This window comes from Equus caballus, chromosome 1 (genome assembly GCF_041296265.1).
Source record: "Equus caballus isolate H_3958 breed thoroughbred chromosome 1, TB-T2T, whole genome shotgun sequence".
Lineage (NCBI taxonomy): Eukaryota > Metazoa > Chordata > Mammalia > Perissodactyla > Equidae > Equus > Equus caballus.
In genome coordinates this window covers 160,770,825-160,798,469 of record NC_091684.1, presented here as the reverse complement: position 1 = coordinate 160,798,469, position 27,645 = coordinate 160,770,825, and the positions used below count along the sequence as shown (strand labels likewise).

At 58.8% G+C, this 27,645-nt stretch overlaps 1 protein-coding gene and 1 long non-coding RNA gene across 3 annotated transcripts; one reads left to right on the top strand and one right to left on the bottom strand.

The window, feature by feature from the left end:
- Positions 1-4,933: 4,933 nt before the first annotated feature.
- On the bottom strand, positions 4,934-12,014 carry LOC106782189 (uncharacterized). Of its 2 annotated transcripts, XR_002800445.2 has the most exons (5): positions 11,771-11,906; positions 9,433-10,049; positions 8,013-8,174; positions 7,431-7,498; positions 4,934-5,269 (listed from the first exon to the last, which is right to left on the bottom strand). It is a non-coding gene; the product is annotated as an uncharacterized lncRNA (long non-coding RNA). The 2 variants fall into 2 exon arrangements; XR_011427483.1 differs by lacking the exon at positions 9,433-10,049 and having other exon boundaries at positions 11,771-12,014.
- Positions 11,077-21,653, top strand: DLL4 (delta like canonical Notch ligand 4). Its single transcript, XM_001503490.6, has 11 exons — positions 11,077-12,825; positions 12,937-13,206; positions 13,699-13,756; positions 14,552-14,815; positions 15,227-15,287; positions 15,374-15,504; positions 17,005-17,174; positions 17,348-17,567; positions 18,719-19,421; positions 19,928-20,036; positions 20,572-21,653. Exons 1-11 carry the CDS (start codon positions 12,760-12,762, stop codon positions 20,575-20,577), a joined length of 2,058 nt encoding a protein of 685 aa, XP_001503540.1. The 5' UTR covers positions 11,077-12,759; the 3' UTR covers positions 20,578-21,653.
- The last annotated feature ends 5,992 nt before the right edge of the window (positions 21,654-27,645 follow it).

Below are 27,645 nucleotides of genomic sequence, written 5' to 3'. Positions count from 1 at the left end.
AGAGACTTCCTGAGGCGGGAAACAATGTCCAGCGAGCTCAGTGGAGAAGCCTGAGCTGGGAGGCTTAGGGGGAGCTGAGAGAGGACACTGGTCCAGGCCTATCCGGCCGGTGGGGGAGGGGGATGACAGATCGAGGAACTTGGAAAAAAGATTTCCCCCCCAAAAAACCTTGAAGTCTGAGCTGTTGAGCTATATCCGGGAAATGATTCAGGACCGGCGCACATCCCTAAATGGGATCAGGCCCCATCAGCTCAGGTGCTCCGAGTCTCCCTCTCTTCCCTCCCTAGCCCCAGCCTGTCCTTCCGGGTGCTGTCCCTCAGCCTGGGGGGCTGGGGGGTGAGGCTGGAGGGTCCCCTCCCAGGGGCTTGGAGAGGCCGTGGGCAGCCCATGGGCACCCCTCCCCCTGGCTTCTCGGCTTGTGCCCACAGCTGCTTCCTTGGGTAACTTTCCACTGGGGGGGGGGTCAAGAAGGGGAGGACTGCTCCAAAGGCCCCACCCCCAGGCCTAGGGGACTCTGTTGCCCATTTCCCTCTCAGCCAAGGGCACTTACTGCTATTTGGTCCAGTGAGTGTGGCCTCTGAGCACTATGGGTGGGAGGAGGAGCAGGTGAGGCCCCAGGATTGAAAGCCTGGCCCTATGCTCCCAGTGAGCTGTAGTTCTCAGTCCCATCTGCACATCGTGTCACTTAGGGAGCCTTTAGAAAACACCAGGGCCTCCTAGGCCTCATCCCAGACCAATTGTATCAGAATCTCTAGGGAGCTGCTCAGGTGACTCTTGTGTGTAGTCAGGGATGAGAACCCCTGCTCCACGACCCTGTGACTCTGGTCACTTGCTGGCTGGTCCCCTCAACCTCTATCATCAGCACTGGCCCCTCAGTTCCAGATTGGAGCCCCTCAGAAATTATCACCTAGCTGGCGGCCTCCAGAGGTGCCTGCAGAGTTCCCTGCCCAGGTGGAGGCCAGCTGCCCAACCCAATAGCAGGTCCTGGGTTACCCCCGCCCTCCCTCTGCTTTCTCCCATCCCCTGGGCAATGATGCCTGGGGCCTTTGTTCTCAGCTAACAGGAGTGTGACCAGAAACCTACCCACAGCTTAACTGCAGCCCCATTCACTGACCATAGGCTGGCCACTGTTCACACTCAAGCTGCCCAGCTCTCCCACTCAGCATCCCCCACCCCCACCACAGCCTGCAGTCCAGGCAAGCCCAATGTAGCTCCTCCCTACATCCCAGGGTCATCGCCAGCTTTGTTCTCAGGAGGACCAGAGGTTCTTTCTCCCACAATGCCCTCAGCCCTTGCCCTGCACAAACCTAGGGCCCTCGGGAGATCTGGGCTCTGAGCACAGGGGCTGTGACTCCCCTCGGGCTGGGGGGGCCTGCTAGGGTGCTGCTGCTGTGCCATGCCAGATACTCAGCTTACCTGGTAGGCTCTTTGAGGTCAGAGACCATTCCTGGTTCAGTTTTGATTGTTTATAAGCACGTACCAGTCACCTAAGTGCTAGGTCTGTGGCGGTATGGGCACATGGAGAGGGCCACAGTCCCTCCTCTCAAAGGCCTTCTCAAAACGGAGCGAGGGGCTGTAATGAGCCATCACAAGGTAGTACCATTTCAATTCCTGGGAACTCCCCACCAGCACAGTGTAGGGAGCATTTGCAACCACTCCATAAATGTTTGTTGAATGAATATTTGTTTCATAAGTGGAGCATAGTATGCCCCTCCCCTAGTAGTACAAATAAAGGGAAATAGCTTAGGAGTCAGGACAAGGTGGGGTTCCAATTGCATCAAATGGGGAGGAGGAGGATAGAATGAGCTGGGGCCTGCAGCCTGGCTGACGAGAACTCATTAGGGTCCCTTTTGGCTCCCGGCTAGGCTTTTATCAACTGAGGGGACTTGCAAGTCCTCAGGGTCTGTCCAGACCTGTAAGTTCTCACCCTCTCTGCCCAAGTGGTCTTGCCCACCGGGAGCATCACCAGACATCCTCAGATGCAGGACCACAGAGCAGGCTTTTCCTTTCTCCTAAGGGGGCCTTCTTGGCCTGGGATTCCCAGGGGTCTCCCCTTTACCTCTGGAGGAGCCCAACCCAGCTCCCAGCCCCCATCACAGCATTTTCCAAACAGGTGGAGGATGCTGGGAACAGTGGCCACCTGGCTGCGGGAAAGGGGAAGCCCCAGTGCATGTCCCTGGGGCTTCAGTCCCCAGGGGGAAACCGTTGGCTGCTCCCCAGAAGCTTAGCCTCTGACCCTTGGCCTGGGCAGTGGGCAGCAGGCTTCAGGAGCTTGGGGTAGGGAGGCTTATAAGGGAGGGGCTGCCATCCCAGCTGCCTAGCTCTGGGTACTAACAGGCCACGCCGAGGGCAGCCGAGATGGAGGGGGGGCGCACCACCACCTGCTTTTCCTTGTTTTGTTTTCAGGGCACTAATTACTGTGCTGAGCTCCGAGCTGCCTAATGAGGCCGGTTGGATTTCCTGTTGTTCTGGCTTCCCAAGACCCTTAAAGGGCCAGCATCGCACTAGGAGCGTGCCCGGGTGGGCCACCAACCGATCTGGTGAGGGTGAGCCCAGAGGGGCTATCCCTAGGCCCGGCCTGAATGCCAAGGGCAGTGACAAGGGGCTGGTCCAGTACTTCCCGGCCACTCTCACGCCCTCCATGAGGACCTGCTCAGAAGTGCCCGCTCCGGAAGCAGGAGCTTCAGAACTCTGCAGCCTGGCCAGAGCCTGGGGTGGGGAGGAGGGGGAGGCAAGGAGGCCAGCGCTGTAGAGGAAAGGCTGGTGATGTCACCAGTGCCCAGACTGTGAGAACCGCTGTAGCAGCGGGCAGGAGGGAAGCGCCGTGACGTCCTGTTCCCCCCCTACCCTGGAAAATAAACACTTGTTGTCTGAGCAGCCAGCGCCACTTCCGAAGGGGTAGGCTGGCCGGGCGAGAGGCCCAGAAACGGGTCTGAGCCCAGCTTTGAGCAAAGGCCTTTGCCCAAGTTGGATGCAGAAAGGCCTGAGGGTCAGGCTGCTCCTAACGCAGCCACTCTATGGCACACCGCCCAACGGGGCTCACAGGAGGCATTTGTCCCTTCTGCACCTTAGGGTCCGTCTGCACGTGGAGGAGCTGAGAGCATGGCTGGGGATGCCCGGAGCCCCTTCCGTGTTGCTGCAGGCTGCAGATGGGCTGGCAGGGCAGGTGGGGGGCGCCCCTCTGCCTCCTGAGTCTCCCTCAGATTTGAGGCACAGCCTCGGCCCTAGGACCTGTCCCAAGTGCCCCTCAGGCTGCCTCAGACTGTGGGTCCCCTGGGCCCCAGAAGGCCTGGCCTGCAGCGCCTTCCCCCACAGACGGGGTGACGACATTGTTGTTCTTATACGGGGCCTTCCGCCTGGAGTTCCGGCTCCGCTAAATGGTGGGAATGAGGGTCCCAGGGACAAAGCCAGCCTGGTTCCCGCAGCCACCTCAGAATGGACGGAATCCCCATTGTGTGCGGGCGCCCCATGCCCGCCCTCCCCTTGCCCGAGCCGGACATGCCAACAAACAGCTCATTGAGCCCGGGGGAGGGGCCCGGGAGACAACAATGTCCCCCAGCGGGCCAGGGCAGTGAGCTCAGCTGGGGGTGGGGGCTGCCGTGGAGGCCGGAGGGCGATGATCTCAGCCTCAGGAGGGCCAGCCCTTGCGACAGGCTGACCTGAGCCTGGCCTCCCTGGTGAGGCTGAGAAGGACTGACCAGGGCTGCCCCACCCCTGCTGCCCCACCCCCCGGGCGGAGCTGGGAACCGACCCGTGCTTCTCACGCTTAACTGGCCCCAGCCCAGGGCGCCAAACAGGCGCAGCAGGGGGTCCCACAGGACCCAAAGCCACCCAAGAGGCTGGTGGACCCTCCCTCTGGCAGTGCCATTCCAGGAGCCCCCCAGCGAGGCCCAGCCCAAACAGAGCCCTCTCACACCACCAGCCCACACTGACCACAGCAAGACTTTCAGATGAAAAGGAGGATGCACTTTCTATAACTAGAACCATCTAAAGAGGATCAGCCTGGAGAGGGGGTGAGGGTCCCGTCCCTGGAGGTATTCAAGCCCTTAGCTATAGACTATGGAGTTGGTCTAGGTGCTCTTGAGAGGTCAGCTCACCCTGAGCTTCTAGATATAGGACCCCAGCTCATTCCCTCAAGACATGTCTGGACTCCCTTTGTGGGTTTCAGGCCTGAGGTTGGAGGAATCCTGGCCTCATCCAACACTTTATCCTTTTCCAAGCAAGTCTGAGCTGTCAGGTAGGGCCTCAGGCCTCTGAGGGAAAAAGGAGGAGGACTGGCTGGGAGAGTGGCATGGCCAAAGTGGCCCCCTCTCTCAGGACAGGAGCCAGGGAAGCCCTGCTGTTGGTTGTGTTGTAGGGCTGTCTGGAAAGCAGTGGGAGTGAGGAAAGAGTAGCTGCTGGCAAGGAAAGTGTGGAGCCTGTCTCAGCAGGTCATCAGGGGTCTGGCATTCTCAGGTGTCCAGCCATCTCAGGGACAGGACCTAGGTATTGGTGCACGTCTGGCCACCAGCCACCGACACAGGAAGGCTCCTAGCTGCATCTGGCCTTCCCTCTGCACCTCCCTGCTCCAGACCACCCTGCCCAGCACTGCCAGACGGTGGCTGAATGCCCTCCTCTGCCCAAGAACCACAGGTTCCCTAATGCCCATCGATCGAGTCTGAATTTGTCTGTCTGCTGGATCTCATACCCTAGCTATCTAACCTCACGTCCAGCCCTCCACATGTGAAGTCTGCTCCAGCTATACCCACTTCATTTCCACCCTGATCCTTTCCCTCTCTCCATTCTTCCTGCCGGGAATGCCCTCTCTTCTCTTTATCTAAGTTCTGCTCTTTTTTCCAGGCCCAGCACAATCCCCTCTCCCCCACAAAGCCTCCTTTGACCCTTGGGGCCCCAGCCCCTCTCTGAACCCTGGTTCCACAGGTCATCACGCTCCTTTTCATGGGCCTCGATTTTATCTCCACATCCTGTGGACATCAGGAGCTGAATCTGATATTCCTTTTGGCCACACCAATCTTAGCCCAGGACTAGGCATACGGTAGACCTGGTCCACAACTAGCTGAAGGATGGACCCAAACTGCGTATGCATGTGGGCTCACACACAGACCTCAGGAAGACTAACCATGGGGTGAAAAGCTCTTCTCCTGATGAAACCCATCTTCTGTCTGCATTCTTTTCTTCTGATGGCATTTTGATGGACTCGTCCCAGGTCTCTCCAGCTTCCTCCTTACCTGGAGAAGGGCTGTGGTAATGGGGGTGGGGGATCAGGCCACTTAGGGGAGGAAAGAAAGGAGAGAGGGGGGAGTCAGCCACAGGGTAACAGAGGGATTTTGGTGGCAGAATGGCTCCCACAATGGGAAAGTTCATGCTGCCAAGCAAGACTCATGAGACCGGAGTGAGAGGGTACAAAAGAGGGTTGAAGCCTATCTATTTTGAAATGTATAGAATTAGCTGAGGCTGTTACTGAATCTCCTGGTACCAGAGACCCCAAGTATTCACCATTGCTCTCCAGACCTTAAATTCAGCCTGCCCCTTGGCTGCAAAGGTTGCGTGGCTGGACAGCTCCATAGGGTTTGTTTATCTGAAAGTGGCAGCCAGAGGGCTGGGGGCAAGAGAAACAAAGTGACATTGGCTAACAGTGGCCTAAATTGTCCAAAAAAACTCCTTGGAGCTGAGAGGAGGCCCACGTCCTGGTACCTCCCAGACCTCTCTGGACTTCTTCCCTGGGGACAGTCTAGACACAAGGAGAATTCTCAGGACTAGAGGTTCTTTGCTAATCGCAGGCAAGGCAAGTTACTCATTAGCAAGCATCAACATGCAATTCTCATCAGCTCTAGGGGAGAGTTCAACCTGGATTAACAACTGGGATACACAGTGTAGACACTGTCACAGGAAGTTCTCCCATACGTCTAACCTAAATCCTTCCTGCCACAATTGAAGCCCGTTTCCTCTCATTCTGACTGTGGTAGGAGAAGGAGACAGCTGGTCACCATCCTCTGCTTAAGACCCATCACCTACTTGATCGTGGCAGTCAGATTCCTCCTCAGCCTTTTCCAGGGAACAGTGACCTGCCTGCTCAGGCAGCTGTTCACAGAGTTGGCACCTGTCCCCGGTTTCTTTCTCTGTATTTGAGAGTGTTTGAAACACAGTACTTCCTGGTTCAGGCCTGACCCTTCCTTCCAGGGAGGCTGCAGGGGACCACAGCCTGTCTAGTAACCTCCACTCCCGGGTTCCTGGGGCTGCAGAAAGGGAGAGGTGTGACCCCACCCCTATCTCTTGATTGCTCCAAGTCCTAGGAGGCAGCTGGGATCAGAGATCAGAGGCTGTGTGGACAAATGAGGAGAGATCAGAGTTTCTTCTTGGAGATGAGTTGGTGCTCAGTGGAGGAAGGTAAAGGGCACGCAAGGACCTGGGGACTCCAAGGGGTCAGAGACATGCTGGGCCTCGATACTAATGAAGGCCAGAACCAGGAGAGGGGAGTAAGGGCTGAGGGGAGTGAGGGCTGAGGCCAGAGCTGGAAGAAGGGAGTGAGGGCTAAGCGGGAGGGTGGAGCAGGGAGAGCTTCCCACCTGTCAAAGTTTACAGACAAGAGAGGTTTCGGGGACAGCTGCGCCATACGCTGGGGGCAAGAGGAGAGGACAGTGCAGGCTAGCACAGCTAGGGCAGAGGCTGAGTGGATGAGGAGGCTTCTGCAGGGGAAGAAAAACCTCAGGGTAGGGAAGCCGGTCCAAGATTAAGGGCCGAGGGGCTCAAGCCCTGGTCACCCACCCCACCCTGTCCTTCAGCACAAGTTGGCAGAAGGTTCTCTTTTGGCCCCCATCACTCTCAGTAGTGCCTTGCCCTGTGCCCTCTGTCCTCTAGCCCTGTAAGCCCCCTTCTCAGAGTCCTCTGTGCCCTGAGGGATCTGGGCAAGAGGGAAGGGCAGGCTGGGGCCAGGCCTGCAGCCTGAGGGTCTCTGTGCAGAGGCCTCCCTGAACCTTCTCTCCCTTGCCCTGAGCCTCCCTGCTCACTAGCTCTGGTGGGGACAGGAAAGAGCTAGGGAAGGGGAAGCCAGGGACTCTGGGAAAGTTGCCGAGGAGGCTGCCCTAAACCCCGGACTCCTCTGTGGCTGGAAATACCCGCTGTGTGGCTCCTGGCCTTGGCTTTCCAGGCATCCCCTGGGTTTGGCAAATGAAGCTGGGGCCCCCCATCAATGAAGGCCCTTGCCTCCAACCAGCAGGTCTCCACCCTGCCCCTCCTCTCTCTCCTTCTTTCCTCCTGACCAGCACACGGGAGGCCTGAGGAAAGCTTCCTTCCTACCCAGTTAAAAGGGGCTTCTCAGGTCAGCGGCCCTCAGTTCTCTCTTGGGCCCATTGTCTCTGCAGGCCAAAGCTTTTCTCATCAAGCAGAGGGCCCAGTCCACACCAGTTACCCCAGGTGCAGGCATCACCTACCCTGGTCTTCTGAGAAGGCGAAGGAGACAGAGTATGGGGCTAGCCCAGGCCCTCAGGCTCCTAGGAACCTGGAAGAGAGAAGGTGGAGGCCTTCGTGGTCTCATGAGGAGCCAGAGCAGGCATTCTGACTCATGCTCGATGGTCTCACCCACACGGACATCCTTTCCTTGGGACATTTGGGTCATCAGTCATGAGCCAACAGCCAGTGGACAGTCCAGTCCAGTTCAGTTTGTGTGACAAGGGAGGGCTGAGGCCCCTGGCTGCCAGGAGCCTCAATGACCAAGGCCGTTCAGAAGCTGACTTCTCCTTCCTCCTACACGCCCCTGCTCTGAAACACCGCTATCAAGGAGGAGGGGTGCCAGCTTGAGACCTACACTCAGCCCTGGCTGGAAGGTCATCTCTGGAAGGCCAAGGCCATGGCAATTGCTTCTTCCAAACCTTCATCTCTTCTGAACCCATTCTCATCCATTCTCAAAGCTCCAGTCTTCTCCCTCCAGTCAAGAACCTTGGCTCATCCCCTTCCCACAAAAGGCCCTCGCAGCTCAGGTTTTCCGCAGCGTCCATCTCTTTTCCTTGCCCCACCTGGCTTTCCTCTCTTTTTTTTCCATCCTCTGCTCCTCTTGCCTCATTGCTTGTGACTGTTTGCCTTCAGCTCTCCTTTGTCTTTCCTTTCCTCTTGGAGCTCATTTGCTGTGAGGAATCTCCCCTTTACTCTAGGTCTGCCCCTGGCTGTCAGGATGTCACCTGGGGGGAAGGAAATGAATGTTTATTGGGCCTTGCAGGTGCATGATCTGATACAGTTCTTCAGTCACCCTCCCAGGTCGCTGTCATGATTATGCCCATTGCACAGATGAGAAAACTGAGGTGTAGAGTTAGAGTTAAATTACAGGCCCAAGACCACATTGTTGGCAAGTGCCAAGAGCCAGAGCCATGTCGTGCTTATTCACCAGACTCAACCAGAGGTTGTGGAGCCATTCCACCTCAACCCTCCCCAGTTCCATCAGGGAGATTCTTCAGAACTCTGTCTCCGCAGGGCCCAAGCCCCGGGTCCTATCCCTTACTCCTTCTCACAGGGGCTCTCACATCTTATCATCAGCCACTGCATCCTGTTTCCCCGGGTGAAGCCCCCAAATGAGTTCTCAAGGCCACCATCAAGTCATCATTTTCTTCCTCTCTCCTCCAGCAGCCTCAGGCCTGTTCTATGGGGAACCCACTCTGGCCTGCGGGAAAGACCCGGAGCAGGCAGTTCCTCGTAGGGACTCCAGAGAGAGGTGGCTGAGGCCCCGCGGAGCGCCGCCTGCCAGCGGGAATCCCGGCGCTAACCGCTGGCGCCCCTCGAGGGGAGGGGCGAGGGCGGAGGTAGTTCTGCGGCGGCATCTGTCCCAGGCGGGCGGGAAGCTGCTGCATTAAATTGTAAAATCGATTTATTGACCGGCAGGTGCGAGCAGCGGCAGATGGAGAGTAGCGCTGCCGGGGCGCATCTGCGGGGAGCGGCGACATCGATTCTGGCCCCCCTCTGAAACCCCTCGGTCCTGGTCCTTTCTCGTCGGCTCGCTCCCAACTGCAGGGCCAAGGTCCACGAAACGGCGGCGCCTGGGCGGCTAGGGTAGCTCAGCTCCCTCCCCTACCCCCTTCTGGCCTCAGGGTCCGGGCTGCGCCCCCACGGCTGGCAGCCCCTGCCAGCCCCACTGCCCCAGTTGGCACGCGGCGGGCCGGGCTGACGCGTGGCAGCGCCCTGCGGCAGATGAGGCACGCGCCGGCCTCATTTCAATGTGAATGGCTCGAATGGAGCAGCCATGTGGCAGCAACAGTTTGCAAATCTCCCCGCCTTCTGTGCAGCTCCCCGGCCGCTGCTCCCTGCACGTGGCCCCTTCTCCGCAGCGACCACAGCGGCGCCCCTCAAGGCTTAAGCGCCCCGCCCAAGCTAGAACAGCTCGCCCGCCCCCGGCCTGCCTTCACCTGCCGTGGCGGGCGCAGTGGCCTGACCCCGCCGCGCTCTTACCTGCGTGCAGTTGGCCTCGCGGAGAACGCTGGCCCGGGGATGGGGAAAACGGCGCTGGAGGCCTCCGAGCCGCGCTGCTGGCCCCGGGGACGGCGCGCAGGCTGCCCGGTGGAGGAGGGCTCCGGGGCTCTCCGCGGGCCCCTGTCAACCCCAGTCACCTGGGGTCAGCTTGGAGGCACGGCGGCGGGAAGACAACTTTGGCGCTTCCCAGCCCCAGGTGCGGGTTCTGCCCGCTGGGGGGCTGTGTGCAGCGGCCGAGCGGAGAGGACAGCAGAAGCAGAGGGCCCCTGGGGCAGAGGCTGCAGGCCTTGCGTGCGTGAAGCCAGGCCTCACCCCTGCCCCGGCTCCGGACGCTGGGCAGTGTTTAGGGGGCCGGTCTCAGTGAAGATGCGTGGACCCTCACAGGGCCCATAGTCAGTCGGGGAGAGCCCAGGGGGGTCAGGCCTTGCAACACGCCTCCTCTCCAGGGCGTCGCCTAGCGTCTGCGCAGGGGCAGGGGAAGCAGACGTCCACAGTGGGTCCACAGTGGGTCCAAGCCCACTGTGATTTGTGGCCTTCCATCGCTTCACGGCATCCCGCTCCTGGGAGCCCCTGGGACACGTGTTGGGTTCTTCTGTCTGAAAGTCGTGAGTGGGAGAAAAAGAGAGGCGCCCCAGCTGTGGTGCCTTGCATTTCGGTTCCCTGCCCACAGCGTGGCCCTCTCCTGCTCCGCAAATGTGGGCAAAGCTGGACCCCAGCAGACTGGAGACCTAGTGGGTACTCGGGGTGGAGGCTGGCGTCCTAGCCGGGTATTGAACTTCTGGGACTCTCTGGGGTCACAAACAGGTGCTTCACAAGTGCCTTCTGTTAGTGAGGAGAACTTAACCCTTTCCTCCGGTCAGAGGATTTCTAGGTCTCTGGGATCCCTTGCATTTCCTGTCTCTGAGGATAATGATAATACTTTTGTTCGGTGCTTGACTGTCTGCAAAGTGCTTTGGGGCACATTAGTCCGGATGTGTACGACGGGTAGAGAGTGTTTCAGAGCTACCAGAATTGAGCGTGATGCCTCCCTGGGATTGGATGTCTTCCTTGAGGGTCAGGCAAGTGCCAGCGCCAGAAAAGGAGCCAGTTTTTATGAACTCCCAGGCCAGGATTTGGGCGTGGAAGCGGACAGAACTAGGTAGGGCTGGATGCCAGCTCAGAGGAGGGCGAGGGGCACTCTTTGGCACCCTAGGCAGGTCTAGGGCTCCATAGAGTATGGGCGGAGAGGATGGGGGACCCACTTGTCAGGATCGCTGGGAGGCAAGCCCCGGGCTCCCCCTCCCTCGGGCCTGGGGACTCAGCCTGCCCATAACCTACATTAACTCTGGAGCGCAGCCTGGGCCCATCTGCCGGCCCCCGCCCCACCTCGGTTCCCCACGCCAACCCGCTCGCGCCAGATGGTGGCTGGGAGGGGTGGCCGTGCGTGGGGGACCCCGGAGCCCGTCTCCTCACCTCGCCCCTCCCCCAACCCACGCTCCCAACCTCTTGTTTCTCATCCTTCCCCCCAATCCTTCGCCAACACCCCCAAGTCACAAAAATCAGACCATGCTCGGCCTAGGCAGCTGTTGGGCTCCGTGCCGCGCCCCCCCACCCCGGCCTCCCCCGGGCCCGCGCCGCGTCCCTGCTCCCCCCGCGCCGATCTTATCGCCCGACGACAGCCATCGCCATGCAGGCGGGCTGACAGCTGAAGCCACAGGGCCCCCGCTGCCCTCAGCGTCGCAGAGAGCGAGCTCCCCAGCACCCCCGAGACTGGGAGAAGCCGGCCCTCCCCGGTCTAAGGCCTCCGGGGATCGCGCTGTGTTCCGAGAAAGCAGCTGCACTGCCGCCGCTCGAAGTGGGGCCACCCTGGGGAGCCGCGAAGGCGAGACGGGTGAAGCCGCCTGAAACTCAAAAGAGCCCGCGCCCTTCCAGTTCCACCCCATGTCTCGCCCTACGAGGAGAGGACCCGGGTCTGCCCGGCCTCAACCCCTCACCTGACTCTACAGTGGCTTGAGCCAACTGTGGAAGCAGGAGAGTTCCTCCCTGCCCCAACGGAGCGACAGGACGCGCGGGCAGGGGTTTGGGACTGCTGGGGTGGGGGGAGACCGCGGGCTCTGGAGCTGAAGCTGAACCCAGGTGAGGGGAGGTGCTGGAGGCGGGGCCAGACCCTCATTACCATACAGCTGAGGACGCGCCCCTTTCTCCTACCTCGGGGACCACGCCCCCCACCTCCCGACCACGCGTCTAACGGCTGGCACGCGCCAAGCCCAGGCGGGGGGCAGAAGGGAGAAGGCACGCGCTGGACACGCCCCCCGCAACTAGGGAGGGAGACACCCACCAGGTGGAGGGAGGGAGCTCCGGAGTCTTAGACGCTTGGCCCCTCGCCTTGCCCCGAGTGGCCACAGAGAAGTTAATGCGTCTGCTGGCTTCCCTGCTGCGCCGGAGACTTATGGTGGGTGGGCGCTCACAGGTTGGGGGCCGACTAGGCGAGGATTCCCGAAGCTCCGGGACGGAAGAGATCGGAGTCCTTTGCTGTTGGTTTCGCTTTCTGGACTTAAGTTCTTTTTTTACCTGCTCCGGGGCTGCAGGTAAATAGCGTGGCTACGGACGCACCGCCCACGGGGACTCCCCAGTGTCTCCGCCCCCACGACCATCCGGGAACCACTTGCTCACCTCCCGCCCCATTCCCCCCGGCCCTCCCCCTATCCTCCCACTGCCAGGGTCTCGGCCTGTAACCCCGTGATTGCGAAGAACTGGTCACCTCCGCACGCTCAGAGCTGGGGGACCAAGGACTAAGAGCTGCATGGAGGGGCGGGGACCTGTGCCTGACTGGCTGGCGGGGAGGGGGGATGGCGAGGGCGGAGGCCCCCTCCGGGCGGCGCTGGGGCTGTAGCAGCTAGAGGCCCGGAGGGGTGGGGAGAGTGACCATGAGTCTGAGTGACAGGCAGCGAGGAGAGGAGCCAATATATATAAGGAAGGCTCCGGAGCGCACAGGTTTCAGTAGCGGCGCTGAGCGCAGGCTGGGAACACGAGGCTAAGAGCCGCAGCTCAAGCCGCCTCAGCGCAGTGTACCCGGGCACTAGCCCGCTTGCAGCCCGAGGATTAGCCCGAGGACACGTCCTCTGCGCGGCCACCGCCCAGCCGCCCTCACCTGGATTACCTACCGAGGCAGTTGCAGCGGAGCTAGCGAGGAGCGAGGCAGGAGGAAAGCCTTGAGCGGAGCCTAGCTTTTCAGGTCCCCCTCCGGCGGGTGGACGCGCGGGAAAGCGGCGTCCTGAACGGAGCCAGCTCCAGGGCGGGCGAGTGGACAGAGCGACGCCCCAGGGGATGGCAGCGGCGTCCCGTAGCGCCTCTGGCTGGGCGCTACTACTGCTGGTGGCACTTTGGCAGCAGGTAACGACCCGCGCCCTCGCTGCCCCCTCCCGTCGCGCCCTGGGCCTGAGTCCCGGGCATCTACCAAGCTGACCGCTCCCCTCCCTCCTTCCCTCGGTCCCTGTGCAATAGCGCGCGGCCGGCTCGGGAGTCTTCCAGCTGCAGCTGCAGGAGTTTGCCAACGAGCGAGGCGTTCTGGCCAGCGGGCGGCCGTGCGAACCCGGCTGCCGGACCTTCTTCCGCGTCTGCCTTAAGCACTTCCAGGCGGTTGTCTCGCCCGGGCCCTGCACCTTCGGCAGCGTCTCCACGCCTGTGTTGGGCACCAACTCCTTCGCGGTCGGGGATGACAGTAGCGGCGGGGGACGCAACCCTCTCCAACTGCCCTTCAATTTCACCTGGCCGGTGAGCACAGCCTGGGCGCACTGGGAGGTCACGAAAGCCAAGAGAAGGGAGTTCCCTGGGACCAAAGCCCTCTCCCCAGATTTCCTAGGTCCCCTCAAAAAAATGGGGCGCTCTCTTTTGATCCTTTCTTTTTGCTGGGACTTCATCCTCGAAAAGGCTCTCACCATTCTTCCTCTTCCCAGTTGTACGCCCCCTCTTCTCCTAGCTCTTGGGATACGATTTTCATCACCTACCCCTCCGGCGCGTCCCCCACCTCCGAATGACTCTCGCGTACATTCCTCATTCCTCAACCCTCCTCCTACCCCGGGTTCTCCTCTCGCCTTCCCTGCTAGCGCGCGATGCTGCGCACAGACCCGTTATGTTGACCCCGGCGCAGTAACTGTATCCTGCAATTAGACTAATTAAACCGGCTGCCGCGAGGCACCCCCACCTCCCCCCCCGCTCATCTCGCTCGCTCTCTGTCTTCCCCCGCCCCCTCCTTTCTCTTCCCAGGGTACCTTCTCGCTCATCATCGAAGCTTGGCACGCGCCTGGAGATGACCTGAGGCCAGGTGAGTAGCTCGCTCCTTCGCCACAGGGGGGCGCCACGGCACAGCGCCGAAAGAGTTAAGCTGTCATAGGCGGGGGAAGCGCGGGGTGGGGGGTGGGGGGCAGGACGCTAAGCTGGGCCAGGAGCTGCGCCCCGCGCTGGACGCTCGGATTCCGCCCGCTGCCTGGACTCTGAGCACAATTGCGTTTCCTGCGGGTTATTTTTGGCGTGGGAACGCGGGGAGCGCGGCGGTGAGAAAGGCCGAGGCTGCCAGCGCCGCTGACGGGCCCCTTCCTGTATTTTACACCTTTCGCGAATTCCGCTCCTTTGGAAAGGGAATAATGGCTTTGGGATGTTGTTCTGACACAGAGGAAAAGGATATTTCAGCAGCACAACAATTCTCACTTTGAAAAGGAAAAAGAAAAGCATTACCCATCTCTGAGGGCAGAACCCCTGAATGGGCACCTAAGGACCCCTTGCTCCCAGGGTCCTCCCTGGCTTGGAGAGCTTTTCTTTTTCTTTTTTTTCTTTTTTTTTTTTCTTTTTTTCCATTTTGACCTCTTTTCCTCTTTCCCCTGCCTATCTGCCTCCAGAACACTGGAATATCTTCACATCCTTCTATTGTCCCCTTTTTGAATGGTATCAGGCCCCTTGCACATGCACACTCACAGGGCAGCTAAGCAGTGGGACCTTTGGGTTCCTTTGGCCTGTGCTTGCTGGCAGGTGGGGGTCATCTGGACAGCTGGTTTGATCCAGTAGTTGCTGGCACTCTCGGGGACTGGCTGCCCTTCCTTGACCTGGCCCTCTGCCCCTTCAGAGGCCTTGACACCAGACGCGCTCATCAGCAAGATCGCCATCCAGGGCTCCCTAGCTGTGGGTCAGAACTGGTTACTGGATGAGCAGACCAGCCTCCTCACAAGGCTGCGCTACTCTTACCGGGTCATCTGCAGTGACAACTACTATGGGGACAGCTGCTCACGCCTGTGCAAGAAGCGCAATGACCACTTCGGCCACTACGTGTGCCAGCCAGATGGCAGCCTGTCCTGCCTGCCCGGCTGGACTGGGGAGTACTGCGAACAGCGTAAGCAGCCAAGCTCCCACCTGCCTGGAGGGGGGGTCCCCTGAGCAAACACAGTGGCGTCTTCTTGGCCACAGCCTGCCTCTCTTGCAGAGCTGGTCCGGGCTGCCCACTAGCTGGACCTCAGGAACAGCTGGGGATGCTTAGGATGGGCTTGAACTCTGACCTTGTCTCTTCTTAGTGCTCCTCCCCATCATACCAAACCCCCAAGGATCCCATTATTGCATCCATCCAGCCTGGATTCTCCTTCCCTGTGCCACTGTTTCCCTTTAAGACACCCACGACTCCTTTGGGAGGCCAGGAGTGGGAAGTGAGCCCAAGAGAGCTGGGGCACCCCCAAGGCCAGGAGAGGGTGAGTAGGGTTTCAGAGTGCTTGGCATCCCAATCTCACCCAGCGCTGTTTTCTTTCCTTAGCTGTCTGTCTGTCTGGCTGTCATGAGCAGAATGGGTACTGCAGCAAGCCAGCGGAGTGCATGTGAGTAGAGGACAGGAAGTGGTGAGAGGGGAGCCATCCCCTGGCTAGGCCCTCACCTCACCCTCAGCCTCCCTTTTTCCCCACAGCTGCCGCCCAGGCTGGCAGGGCCGCCTATGCAACGAATGCATCCCCCACAATGGCTGTCGCCACGGCACCTGCAACACCCCCTGGCAATGTACCTGTGACGAGGGCTGGGGAGGGCTATTCTGTGACCAAGGTGAGTCAGGGCAAAGAGAGGATGCAGAGGGGATGGGAGAGATGGGCTGGGAGGCAGACTTGTCACCTGGACCCTTCTTACCTGGTGATCGCTGCATTGGCTTTCCCATTATCCTTCAAGGGGCTTGAAACTTTTAAGGATCTTTACAACTGGCCTAGAACGAGATGGTGGATCCTTCTTCCTCAGGTGCTGGGGAGATAGGGTGGCTGTAGAAGCCAAGAGGGTGATAAGTTGGCAGCTTGGAGGTTGCACCCATAAATTCCAGCAAGGCCAAAGAGAGAGGGATGCCGGGCTCAGTTCCTCTTTCTACCTCGTAGTTACCTATTAACCCCCTAAGTGTTTGCTTACCTGCCAGGGCTGTTTGAGCAGCTCTCCCCTAAACAGCTGTCTGGTTGGGTGTGCCCACCGTCTGCCCCAAGGCTGCAGGTGAGCGGGGCCTCTGGGCGGAGTGACATCTAACCGACTTCTCTTGGTGTGGGCAGAAACAGCCTCCCTTGTTCTTCCCTGGTTGCACTTGCCAGGCAGCTGCCAGAGCCCACGGTGTCTCTTCCTGGTGTTTGTTGAGGCTGGTCCCTCTTCTGGCTGCACGGGGGTCTGCCAGCCCCAACCGTGGGGGAGGGAGCCTTTTCTCTTTCATCCTGGTAGCCAGCTGCAGTGTGTGCCTGCCATTTTCAGGGTCAAATGGGGTGGTTGCTGCCATGGAGACTCCAGCACAGGCCTGGGTTGGGTGGGCATGGGGCTTGCCAGGATAGAAAGAACTTGCCTAGAAGACTCGCTGGCAACAAGGGGCTTGGAATTCAGCCTCTGTATTCCATGTGTGTGTGGGTGTGTGCGCGCGCGTGCACGTGTGTGTATCTGTGTGACTTTCTCTCGCCACCTCCCAAACACACACACGCACACCTGGTTCCTGTCCATTTTCTTTCCCCTCCCCACGTTTGCTCCCAGGTGACACAGTCATATACTCATGCAAACACAGCCTTCATGGTCCCTATATTTGCTCTGTCTGGTTCTCCTTCTCTGTCCTTCCCAAATAAGAAAACAAATACTTATATTTAAAAATACCCTCATAATACATTCTCCTTTAAAAAATGCCTGGTCACTACGTATGGTGGCTTTTGCCTCCCCTCTGCCATTTCCACCTGTTAAAATTATATCCCTCCTTCTCGGCTTATGCCAGCTGTGCCTCTCCCATGAAGCCTTTACTGACTTTTACTTTGACACGTGGCCTTGCTATCCACTCCTCTTCCTTACCTTCCTTCTACCCTGGCGGCCAGAGTTTGTGAGCTTACCTGTCAGGCAGTTGTCCAACTGTGTTTTTTCAACTTTGATCAATGGCGCTGGTCAGTTGTGGTTCAAGGTGCTTCAATATACATGATTTCATTGGCAGAGGAGGAAGGATATTTGGGCCCAGAAGACTTTGAAGTGAACTTGCACTACAAGGAGCCTGGAGGGGGGACCATTCTCTAGCTCTGCTCAGCTGGTTGGTTCCTGTCTCTGCAGATCTCAACTACTGCACCCACCACTCCCCGTGCAAGAACGGGGCGACGTGCTCCAATAGTGGGCAGAGGAGCTACACCTGCACCTGTCGCCCAGGCTACACTGGCGTGGACTGTGAGCTGGAGCTCAGTGAGTGTGACAGCAATCCCTGCCGCAATGGAGGCAGCTGTAAGGTGAGGCCCAGGCCAGTGCAGGAAGGCAGAGGTCTGACCAGGTGGCATCCAGGCATCCCCACTGCAGGTGGCCAGTGGATGAGCAGCCAGGGACAGGTGGGGGGGCCTAACCCCCAGCCATGTGTCCCTGTCCCCCAAGGTCTGACTTTAGCCCCTTTCTGGTCTCTCTCCAGGACCAGGAGGATGGCTACCACTGCCTGTGTCCCCCAGGCTACTATGGCCTGCACTGTGAACACAGCACCTTGAGCTGTGCTGACTCTCCCTGCTTCAATGGGGGCTCCTGCCAGGAACGCAACCAGGGGGCCAGCTATGCCTGCGAATGTCCTCCCAACTTCACTGGCTCCAACTGTGAGAAGAAAGTGGACAGGTGTACCAGCAACCCGTGTGCCAATGGTGCGTCCTGTTGCTTTGCTAAACTGATGGACCAACCCTGGGTCCAAGAGAGCCTTCTGATGAGGGAAGGTCAGGGGCCTTGTCTGCCACTCTGGGCAAGCTGAGATGGGTCCCCGTCTGCTCTGTATGGTGAAGAGCTTGCGTGATCAGCTGAGCTGCTTTGAAAGAGGGGTAGCAGGTTGAGGCCTGAGGAGGAGTCCTGTGCCCCCTGCATGGCTTCCATTCCTATTCCCATGTCAGAGGCCTGAGCTGGCTGGGGTAGCCTCTGACCCTCTCCAGGAAGTCCTGGACTAGAGAGAGGGACGTTGGAGGCCTCTTGTCTCTCCTCTGAGGAGGCTGGCACGGTTAGGGCCCTGCTCCTAAAGGCCTCAGTTTGCCCCATGGCTTGCCCCATGGAGCCTGGCATGGCACAAGGCATCTAGAATGTTCAGCATCTTTTGGGCACAAAGCAAGCTGGTTATCTTTGTCTCCTTGGGCTCCTGGTGACCCTCTGTGAGGCAAGCGGACAGCACTGTGCAAGAGAGAAGCCTTGGGAGTGGGGAGGGGTTGGAAGGGCTGCGATGGAGTCTGCTCTCTAGCTAATCGCTTAGTTAGCTCCCTGGAGCCACAGGTTTCTTCATCACTGAGTGGGAAATATCCCTGTCTTCTGTCTTTCATCTGGCTGTGGGGATGAAATGAAACAGTGATCATTACATTTATTTGAACATTTACTATATACCAGGCATGTGCTCCTGCCTTCACGCCCCATCCTACCTAACCCCCAGAGGTTTCCTATGGAGGGGATAGCATGAACTCCAATTTAACAAATGAGGAAACTGAGGCTCAGAGATAAGCTAGAGCAACAGGTGCCAGATCCCCAGCTAGAGAGAGGCAGCTGAGAGTCAAACCCAAGCACATTTGTCCCATTCTACTGTCAAGCTCTGTAAGATGCTAGTCATTTTTATACATGAGCCCACTGAGGCACAGAGGACCAGGGTCACACTGAGCTCCAGGTCTCCTGTCTCTTCGCACAGTGCTCCTTGTAGTAGGGTCTGTAAGTGCTGGCTGTTCATGGAGGCAGAAGGACCCAAGCTTGTTCCTGGGATCGGGCACTCACCTGCACCAGGGGGGTTCCCGCCTGATTGCTGACTTGTGCCCGCGTGTACCCACAGGGGGCCAGTGCCTGAGCCGAGGTCCAACCCGAATGTGCCGCTGCCGTCCTGGATTCACAGGCACCCACTGTGAACGCCACATCAGTGACTGTGCCCGCAGCCCTTGTGCCCATGGTGGCACTTGCCATGACCTAGAGAACGGGCTGGTGTGCACCTGCCCTCCTGGCTTCTCTGGCCGGCGCTGCGAGGTGCGGACACCCAGCGACATCTGTGCCTCTGGACCCTGCTTCAACGGGGCCACCTGCTACACTGGCCTCTCCACGGACAGCTTTGTCTGCAACTGTCCCTATGGCTTTGTGGGCAGCCGCTGCGAGTTCCCTGTGAGCATGCCGCCCAGCTTCCCCTGGGTGGCTGTCTCCCTGGGCGTGGGGCTGGTCGTGGTGCTGGTGTTGCTGGGCATGGTGGCAGTGGCTGTGCGGCAGCTGCGGCTTCGGCGGCCCGATGACGACAGCAGGGAGGCCATGAACAACCTGTCGGACTTCCAGAAAGACAACCTGATCCCCACGGCCCAGCTCAAGAACACAAACCAGAAGAAGGAGCTGGAAGTGGACTGTGGCCTGGACAAGTCCAACTGTGGCAAACAGCAGAACCACACATTGGACTATAATCTGGCCCCAGGGCCCTTGGGGCGGGGGACCATACTGGGGAAATACTCCCACGGTGACAAGAGCTTAGGGGAGAAGGCGCCACTGCGGTTACACAGGTGAGCAGCACTTGGAAGCCCAGGGCCTCGCCACTGACCCCTGCATGGTTCTGCCTGGGCCTCCCCGGGATAGGCGGGAGGCTGGCACCAGCCCTTGACTGCTTTTAAGCAAACAAGGGGTTTTGCTACCGGCAGGAGGATCCTCCAATAAGATTTCTGCCAGGGGTCCTTTGTCCCTCCCTCCCATTCATTTACTCACAAATGTCAAGTGTCCACACTGTGTCTCTTGGGACTTCCATCTTTCTACAGCATGGCTTGCCTCTAGTGGCAATGCTGGCTTTTTCCAGGCCTGAGACCCATTGATGAGGTTGGGGGTCCTGTGGCTCTCTTAGGGGCCTTCTCCTAACTACCCCCCAGGCTAGAATTGGCATCCCCAGTCCCTGTGTTTCTCCCAGAGCCACCTCTGCCAGTGCCCTTTGGCTCGCCAGGGTCCAGGTTAGCATCCCCATCCTCTCCGCAGCCCTCTCCCCAGCCCTCCCTCACCAGCCCATCTTGTGTTCCCTCAGTGAAAAGCCAGAGTGTCGGATATCAGCGATATGCTCCCCCAGGGACTCCATGTACCAGTCTGTGTGTTTGATATCAGAGGAGAGAAATGAATGTGTCATTGCCACAGAGGTGAGTGCTGGGCTTGCCTGTCCTTCCAGCATGTCCCCTCCTACCTTTTGGGGATGAGAAAGTGGCCTGGTTACTCCTGACCCCAGGGGCCGCTCCTGAAGGGTGGGTCAGAGCCCCTCCTTGGCAGGACAGGTTCAGTGGCTCTCGGGTCCCTGCTGGCCTCATTGCCACAGAGGGTGTGAAACAGGAGCCGTGGCGGTGAGCCGGGCCTGATCTCTTCCTGCTCTGTTAGTGTTGGGCTGGGCAGCCGTGACACCTGGCCAGCTTCCAGGTGCTGCTTCCCAGCTGCTGGTGGCTGAGGGTGGTTGCTCTGTGCCCCTCCTGCCCCTTCTCATTGGCTTCCTCCATTGGCCCACCTCATGAGCACAGGCTGCCAGGCATGTGCATGTGCTGGGGCAGAAGACCCGGGAGGGCTGCCCACCTTCCCTTCACCCTGCCTGCCCCATTGCTTCTCCTAGGGAGGCCCAGGGAGGCCATGGAGGGAGTGCTTTTACCCCGAGGTGACCCACTTCCCTGCTCTCCACATGTTCCCCAGGTATAAGGCAGAGCCTCCCCAGGACATCCCAGCTTTGCCCCAGCAGCTGGACCTTCCTTCTGCATTGTTTACATTGCATCCTGGATGGGACATTTTTAATATGCAACGTGCTGCTCTCAGGAGGAAGAGGGAATGGCATGAACTGGACAGACTGTGAACTTGCCAAGAGATGCAGTACCCTTCCACACCTTTGGGTGTCTGTCTGGCATCAGATTGGCAGCCATGCCAGCAAGGGGAACGGAGGAGAGGAGAGGTGCCACTTGGACCTGCCCTGCCAGCAGTGGCCTTCAGAGGGCTCCTTTGGGGCTCTGGCCTGTTTTCCAGAGGGAGTGGCAGTGACCCTGTGGGGCCTGGAGCTGCTGTGGTCTCCACTGGCATCTGTTTCCAAAAGTGCCTTTGGCCCGGGCTCCATGGCGACAGCTGGGTCCAAATCAGAGAGGAGAGAGGAGGCCAGTAAGGGCAGGGCCGTCCATCCGTGGGCCGGGAAACCGTCAGGTGTGGCTCTTGGCAGGAGTTGCCCTGCAGGTGAGGTGAGTGCCCGAAGCAGAGGAACACTTTCCGCCCTGTGCCTCCAGCTACCGCATGTGGGCCTTGCTCATAACACCACCCCAGCCTCTCCCTGGCCCAGGCCCTCTGGGCGAGGATGTTGGTAAGCCTTACCTGGCTTCTGTAGCCTCTGGCCTTGGGTGCCTATGGGCTCCTGTGAGCAGACAGGTGGAGGGTCTGTCCCTTCTGTCAGCCAGGAGCGCCAGGCCTACCTGGGGAGCTCAGGGCAGTGATGCTGGAAATTCCAGCGAGGGAGAAATTGGGTGCTGTCGCCACCTAGACCCTTTCCTCCCTCAAGCCCGTCCCTGCGGCCTCAAGCCTGGGCTCTGCCCACGCCCACTACTGCCCTCAGACCACCCTTGAAGCCGATCTTCAGAAATCAATAATATGAGTTTTTATTTTGTTTGTTTTTTGTAGTTTATTTTGGAGTCTAGTATTTCGATAATTTAAGAATCAGAAGCACTGACCTTTCTACATTTTATAACATTATTTTGTATATAATGTGTATTTATAATATGGAACAGATGTGTACAGGAGTTTATTACTTCTTGGGTCCTGTCTTTGTGATGGCAGAGTGGGAATCTCCTCATCCTCACTCGCCTTCTCATATTGCTTTCAGCTGCCCCACCAGAAGCCCCAGGACCTGCGCATGCACTTGGGCTTGGCCTGCTGTGCTCCAGACCTGTATCCCCTCCAGGCCTGGGGGAGCCCGGCCTCACCCATCTAGTTCCCTGCTTGCTGGCTTGAGGCTGGCTGCATCTCCCCTTAGACTCCCACTGTTCCCGGGGGATATGCCCCCTGGCCCGAATCTATCCCTCTTTTCTTTCCTGGAGCCTGAAAAAGCTTATGGGCTCCCTAGTCAGCCTGAGGGATACAGGAATTTGGGGGAATGGGATAATTCTGCCTGTTTTCTTCTTTTCAAAAGCATTCTCTTGTCAGAGAATGGGGTCTCTGAACCATGATGATGTGTGGGTCCTGCCTCCTGCCGTTGCAGGGTTTTAGATGGACTGCATCCTATTCTTTTCTCAGCTCCAGCAGGGCACTGGTCTTGAGGCGGTGCTTTGCCTTGGGTCTGTCCTCCTTGCAGCTGGGCGGGAGAGCTGAGTCTGGGCGCCTGGTCTGCCTGGAGCTGCTGGAGTTTATTGAACACCGCAGGGAGGGGTGGGGGAGGAGGTAGCCTTCCCTCAGCCCAAGTGTCTCTGGCTGAGGCACCAATGAGGGAATTTCCAGTCTCTACTTCATGCCTAGCTTCCTCTAAGGCGCAGGATGGTCCCTAGGGTGCCACAGTCCTTTCTCTACAGCCACAAACATTCTCCATGGAGAGCAAATGATGAAAAAATGAGCCGTTGACAAAAAGCTGAGCAGATGCTCCCGGCTCTCAGCCTGTCCCAGTAAAGCAAAATAGACCCACCAGATGCTCCCAATGGAGTCCAAGTCTATGCCCCGCTCCTTGCTCTCCCTTTTCCTCTTTCTCCCTGACACACATACAGCATGCCCGCGCCTGATCTGGGTGCTTATGCCAGAGACATGGGAGCAAGAGACCTAGGCTGATCCACACTCACCCACATGCACACGCTCCATGCCTTGCTCATTGCTCCCTGTTCCCCTCACTGCACACACAGGGTATCAAACAGGAAAGCATTCAGAGAGCCGTTCCCACAGCCTGAGCCGGCAGCAGGGGGAAGAACAACACGACCTCACTCTTCCTGCCCAAAATGAAACAGGAAAGCTGCTCCCGGGCCCTGGGGGGCGGGGGGAAACTGGGCTGGGACACGCAGGCGAGATGACGAGGCTCCCATGTGGGGGACAGGTAGGACACCCGCAGGCCTGCACGTCCACACCACCAGGCTGTGCTGGGCTGCACGGGCTGCCAGCCTCTCAAAGTAGAGCCCTAGACGGGAGCTGGCTGGCTAAAACCACTCACTGGCTCTGATACCCTAGACAGGGAGCTGGGAGAGCCCACCACACCGGCTTTCTGGGGAAAGAGGGGATCCAGGCATGGACTTGGTCTGGGCAGCTCCAACCTGTACTTCGTGCTAGACTCCATGTCTAGTGACGTGGCAGAAGCTGGGCCAGGTACTTGAGGTGCCAACAGGCCCCAGTGGAAGCCTGCCTCTCCCCAGGATTTCCAGGTCGCTCCCTGAGAGTCCAGCCCCTTCTCAGAAGCAATGTACCCAAGACTTTCCTGACAGAGTATCCAGTGTACAGGAGAGTCCCAGGCTTGGCAGAAACAAGGCCAGGTGATAGCTCTAGACTCACTGTGAAGCGCTCTCGATGGTTTAGCAAATGCCCATGTTTAATCTGCATGGGTATTTCCCAAGAGAATTCAAAGTTCGGCAGTTCCTTAACAGCCTGGAGGCAATGCCCTGCCTAAAGAATAAGTGTGACCCCACAGTGACCTCCAGCTATGAGGACAGCTGCTCTTCCAGGGCTCACTGGCTGGTAACCACCTGCATATCACTGTGGGGAGGTGAGTCAGAGAGAGGCTGTGAAGAAGGGAGGAACGCCTTTGTCCTGCTTGCTTAGCCAGGGTCCCCTCTGCTGCCTCAGAGCCCTGGGGGAGGGAAGGGGGCGGGAAAGACTGTGGCCTCTACCTCCCCCCAGCCCAATCTAGATAAGGCCACGAGACTAAACTCAGGTAGTATGGCCGCTGCGCCTCTGGCTGGGCCCCGGGGCTCTCCCCTCCCCGCAGCTCTCCCAGCCGCTACCCGTGGGTCCGCAGCATCGGCGGACCCAGCCCTCCGCCCCACGTGGCCTGCCGCATTCCGGGAAGGGGATGGAAGTGATTCACTCAGGGAACTGTGACTGTCCCTTCCCGGGCAGAGGATGCGCCTGGGAGGTCCCAGCGGCCTTCCCCGGGCAGCCGCGCCCTCCTCGCGCCCAGGGCGCAGGGCCCGGCCCCGTGGTCTGGCCGGATCCCGGCGGGCCCGGAGCCCCGAGCGGCGGCGGAAGAGGCAGGTGCGGCGCGCTCGCCCGGGCCAGCCCTCCACCTGCCGCGGCCGCCGCCGCCGTCGGGCGCCCCGGGGGTCCCGCGGCCCCCCGCCCCCCGAGCCCTTTGTTACAGCTCCACTTCCTGTTTGCGGCCTCCCGACCCCGCTCACTTCCCGGGCCGGGAAGCCGCCGAAGGCCGCGAGCTTCTCGGAGACTCCCCGCCCGCTCGGCCCCGCCTCCTGCATCCCCGAAGCCCGCCCCCGGCCTGGGAGCCCGCGCTGGGCCGCGGCCGCGGGAAGCCGGTGTCGCCGGCGGGCCAGCGGGCGGGACGGCCCGGCCCCGCTGCCTGGCACCAGGGGGCGCTGCGCGGCCGTCGGCACTGCCCCTGGAGGGGTCGTCGTCCCCCAAGGCTCGGGGGTCAGCCCGTCACCGTCCTGGGGGCCAGCGGGACGAGCCTGGGGAGGGGGCTCCGGACGCGAGCTCAGCTTTCTTCTTTGTCGCGCAGAGCTCCCTCCGGGTCCCCAGCCCCTAAGCCGCCCGCGAGAGCGCAGTGCGACGCTTTCCCGTGAATGGGCCTCCAGGTGTCCAGCGCAACAGGGCCCTTTCGCGTCCTGAGCCGTCGCGGCAGCCAGGCCGACCGACTGAACGCGGTCAGCCGGCTCGCTGCCCGCCTCGGCGCAGTCCTTGTCCTCTGGCCATCCCCGCCCCGCGGGCAGCCTGAATGGGGACGGGCTGGAAGGGACACCGGGTTTGTGTTGGGAGGCTGAAGCTCCCTTCCAGCACTACCTCTCCTTGCCAGGTGACCTGGGACAAGTCCATCCATGTCTTCATTCCTTTCACGCTGATTGAGCTCCTCTTATATGCCAGGCACTGGCAATAAAACATGGGCTCTGCCCAAGAAAGCTAACCATGAAGTTAATTATCTTTCACCTCTCAGAGGATAATACCTCCTGTGCATCATGATTGAGGTTGAAATGAGTTCGTCTATGAAAATGTGAGAAAGGAGTTTCCTCCTGGTTGGTTAATCCTTCTTAAGCTTTTGTTGGCAAACCACTTTCTGGAGCTTCCACTTTCCCAGACCACAGGATGGGGTGGGCTAGAGAGGAGCTTGGAGTCTGGCTGGACAGTCCCAGCAGTAACCCTAGGACCAAGGAGGCAGCTGAGATCCCAGGTTGCCTCCACCATTGCTTCCCTCTGTGCCCTCGTCTTTAAGGAACACTACTAGTCTAGGTCAGCCTCCTCTGATATGGGGAGTAGGGGAGGGGAGACCCTGGCTGTGGGAAGGGACAGCAGGACCCTAAGTCCTCCAGAGTGCCCTTCCCCTTGAGATTTGCCACAAGTGACTTTTGCCACCTTTTCCCTGGTCTCCGGGGCCCTGCATCCTTTAACACCCTGGTCAGGATTCCCTTCATCCCCAAAGATCCTCTGAGGCCACGATACAAGGTCCAAAAAGCCATCTGAGGCTACACAAGGCAACTAGCAGACACAAGGTAACTGGCATCTCAGGAATCTGGGTTTAGCAACAGGTATGCTCTGGGCCCGTGCCAGTCCTGCGTCATGGCACCCCCTGCAGGGCAAGCCGAAGCCTGCCAGGCCTGGCCAGCCTATCTGTCTCCCACCATCCCTCCTCCTGGCTCATGTTGGAGGAAAAGCAAGCCGTAGGAGTTAGCAGATGGGTACATGCCACTTGGCTCATCCGAGGATTGCTGTCCCTTTCCCACAGTGGCAGATGTCTGAGCCAGGTCCATCCTGCTAGACCCGGTCTGTTCAGTTTCACCTCCGTCAGTGACCCCATTCACTCAGTGCTTCCTCTGGTAAAAGTGATCTAAATGGTTCTGGATCTCCTTCCCATTCACAGTAGGCCCTTGGGGGAGGGTGTCCCAGCTGCTCTCATTTAAGGGGCTTCCCTTCCTAGGCTCTTGGTGGGCCTGAGTCTGCCCCTGCAGTCATACCCGTTTTGAACAGTCAGGCTTTTCCACACAGGCTGTTTTTCTAGGGTCCTCTTCTAAAGCCAGGTCCTACCGCACTGTAGCCCTCTGCGGGGTCTGACGTTCCACTCATGGCTCTCCACTCTACGCAGCCCTGGCCCTCCACTGAAATGCTCCCCACTGCTGTTCTCCTCAGCCGTGCAGCCAGCCACTTCCTGCCCCCACAAACTACACCTTCCTCTCTCCTTGGAATCGGGAGGGAGGGCTCCCCATCCCAACCCTCTGTCGGAGCCCTGGCCCCTCCCTTTCAGGTGGGTTAGGCCAGAGCTCTGAATAACTGGAACGCTGGCCTCCCCAGGGTGCCCTGTCACCTGCATCTTCCTCCCTCTTTGGAAGCTGGAAATGGGCAGGAGCCAGGTTTTCCGCCATCGCATGCGCTCTTCTGCCAGGACATGGGTGAATCCTACAGTCCCTGCTTTTGTGGACGGGGGACCAAGTAGCCTTCCCCCTTGGCCCTGGATTCAGCTGGCATAACCAGCTGAGCAGCTGTTTTCTCCTTTTCCGAGGTGGGCTGTACTGAGGGATTTAGCTACTCCATCCCGTCTGTTTGCCAGAGTGTTGGTGGGCCCTGTGTCCTTCCTGCACACGGGCCAAGGACCTGAGGACACACTTCTCTCTCAGAGGCCTGTGGGAGGTGTAGCCCCTCATAGAGGGCGGATTATTTATTTTATTGATTGATTGATTTTGGCACCCCTCCCCCCGAGCACACAGACAATCTATCTTTGCTCAACTATTCTATTAATAGTGTGCTTGGGGCAGACTATCACCCATTCTGCTTTTAAAAATACTCCTTTAGGGGCCGGCCCAGTGGCGCAGAGGTTGAGTTCGCACATTCTGCTTCGGCAGCCTGGGGTTCGCCGCTTCGGATCCTGGGTGCAGACATGGCACCACTTAGCAAGCCATATTGGGGTAGGCGTCCCACATATAAAGTAGAGGAAGATGGGCACGGGTGTTGACTCGGGGCCAGTCTTCCTCAGCAAAAAGAGGAGGATCGGCAGCAGAGGTTAGCTCAGGGCTAATCTTCCTCAAAAAAAAAGAAAAGAAAATACTCCTTTAGTACCCTATTGACTGGAACAATTTGTGACTTGCATGGCAAGAATGGAGGGTGAGATAGTCAAAGTTTTCTCCACACTGAATCAAAAATACTTACGCCGATCCCTTTCCTGACTCACTCAGTTCTTCTGAACTGTGTCAGACTAGGAAAACACGCTCCCTGTGCATCTACTCTACTCCCAATATTACAACTCTACTTCACTTCAGACACCAGATGTGTGGGTTTTCCTCCCTCATGCAATTCTGCAACATCAGCTGGGTGTCCTCCAGTCGAACTCAATCCTACCACTATCTGCCTGGAGATAGCATCAGATCCCACAGATTTAGAGTTCAATCCCACAAGATTGCCACCCACTTCAGATGCCAGTTGAAGTCCAGGTTGTGACCTGTGCTTCTGACTGACTGGCTATAGATCAGAGGTTCTGACAATCCCCTCCTTGGTTTTGATTAATTTGCTAGAGTGAATCACAGAACTCAGGAAACCAGTTAACTTACTAGAGTCCTGGTATGTTATATAAGGATTTAACTCAGGAACAGCCAGATGGAAGAGATGCGT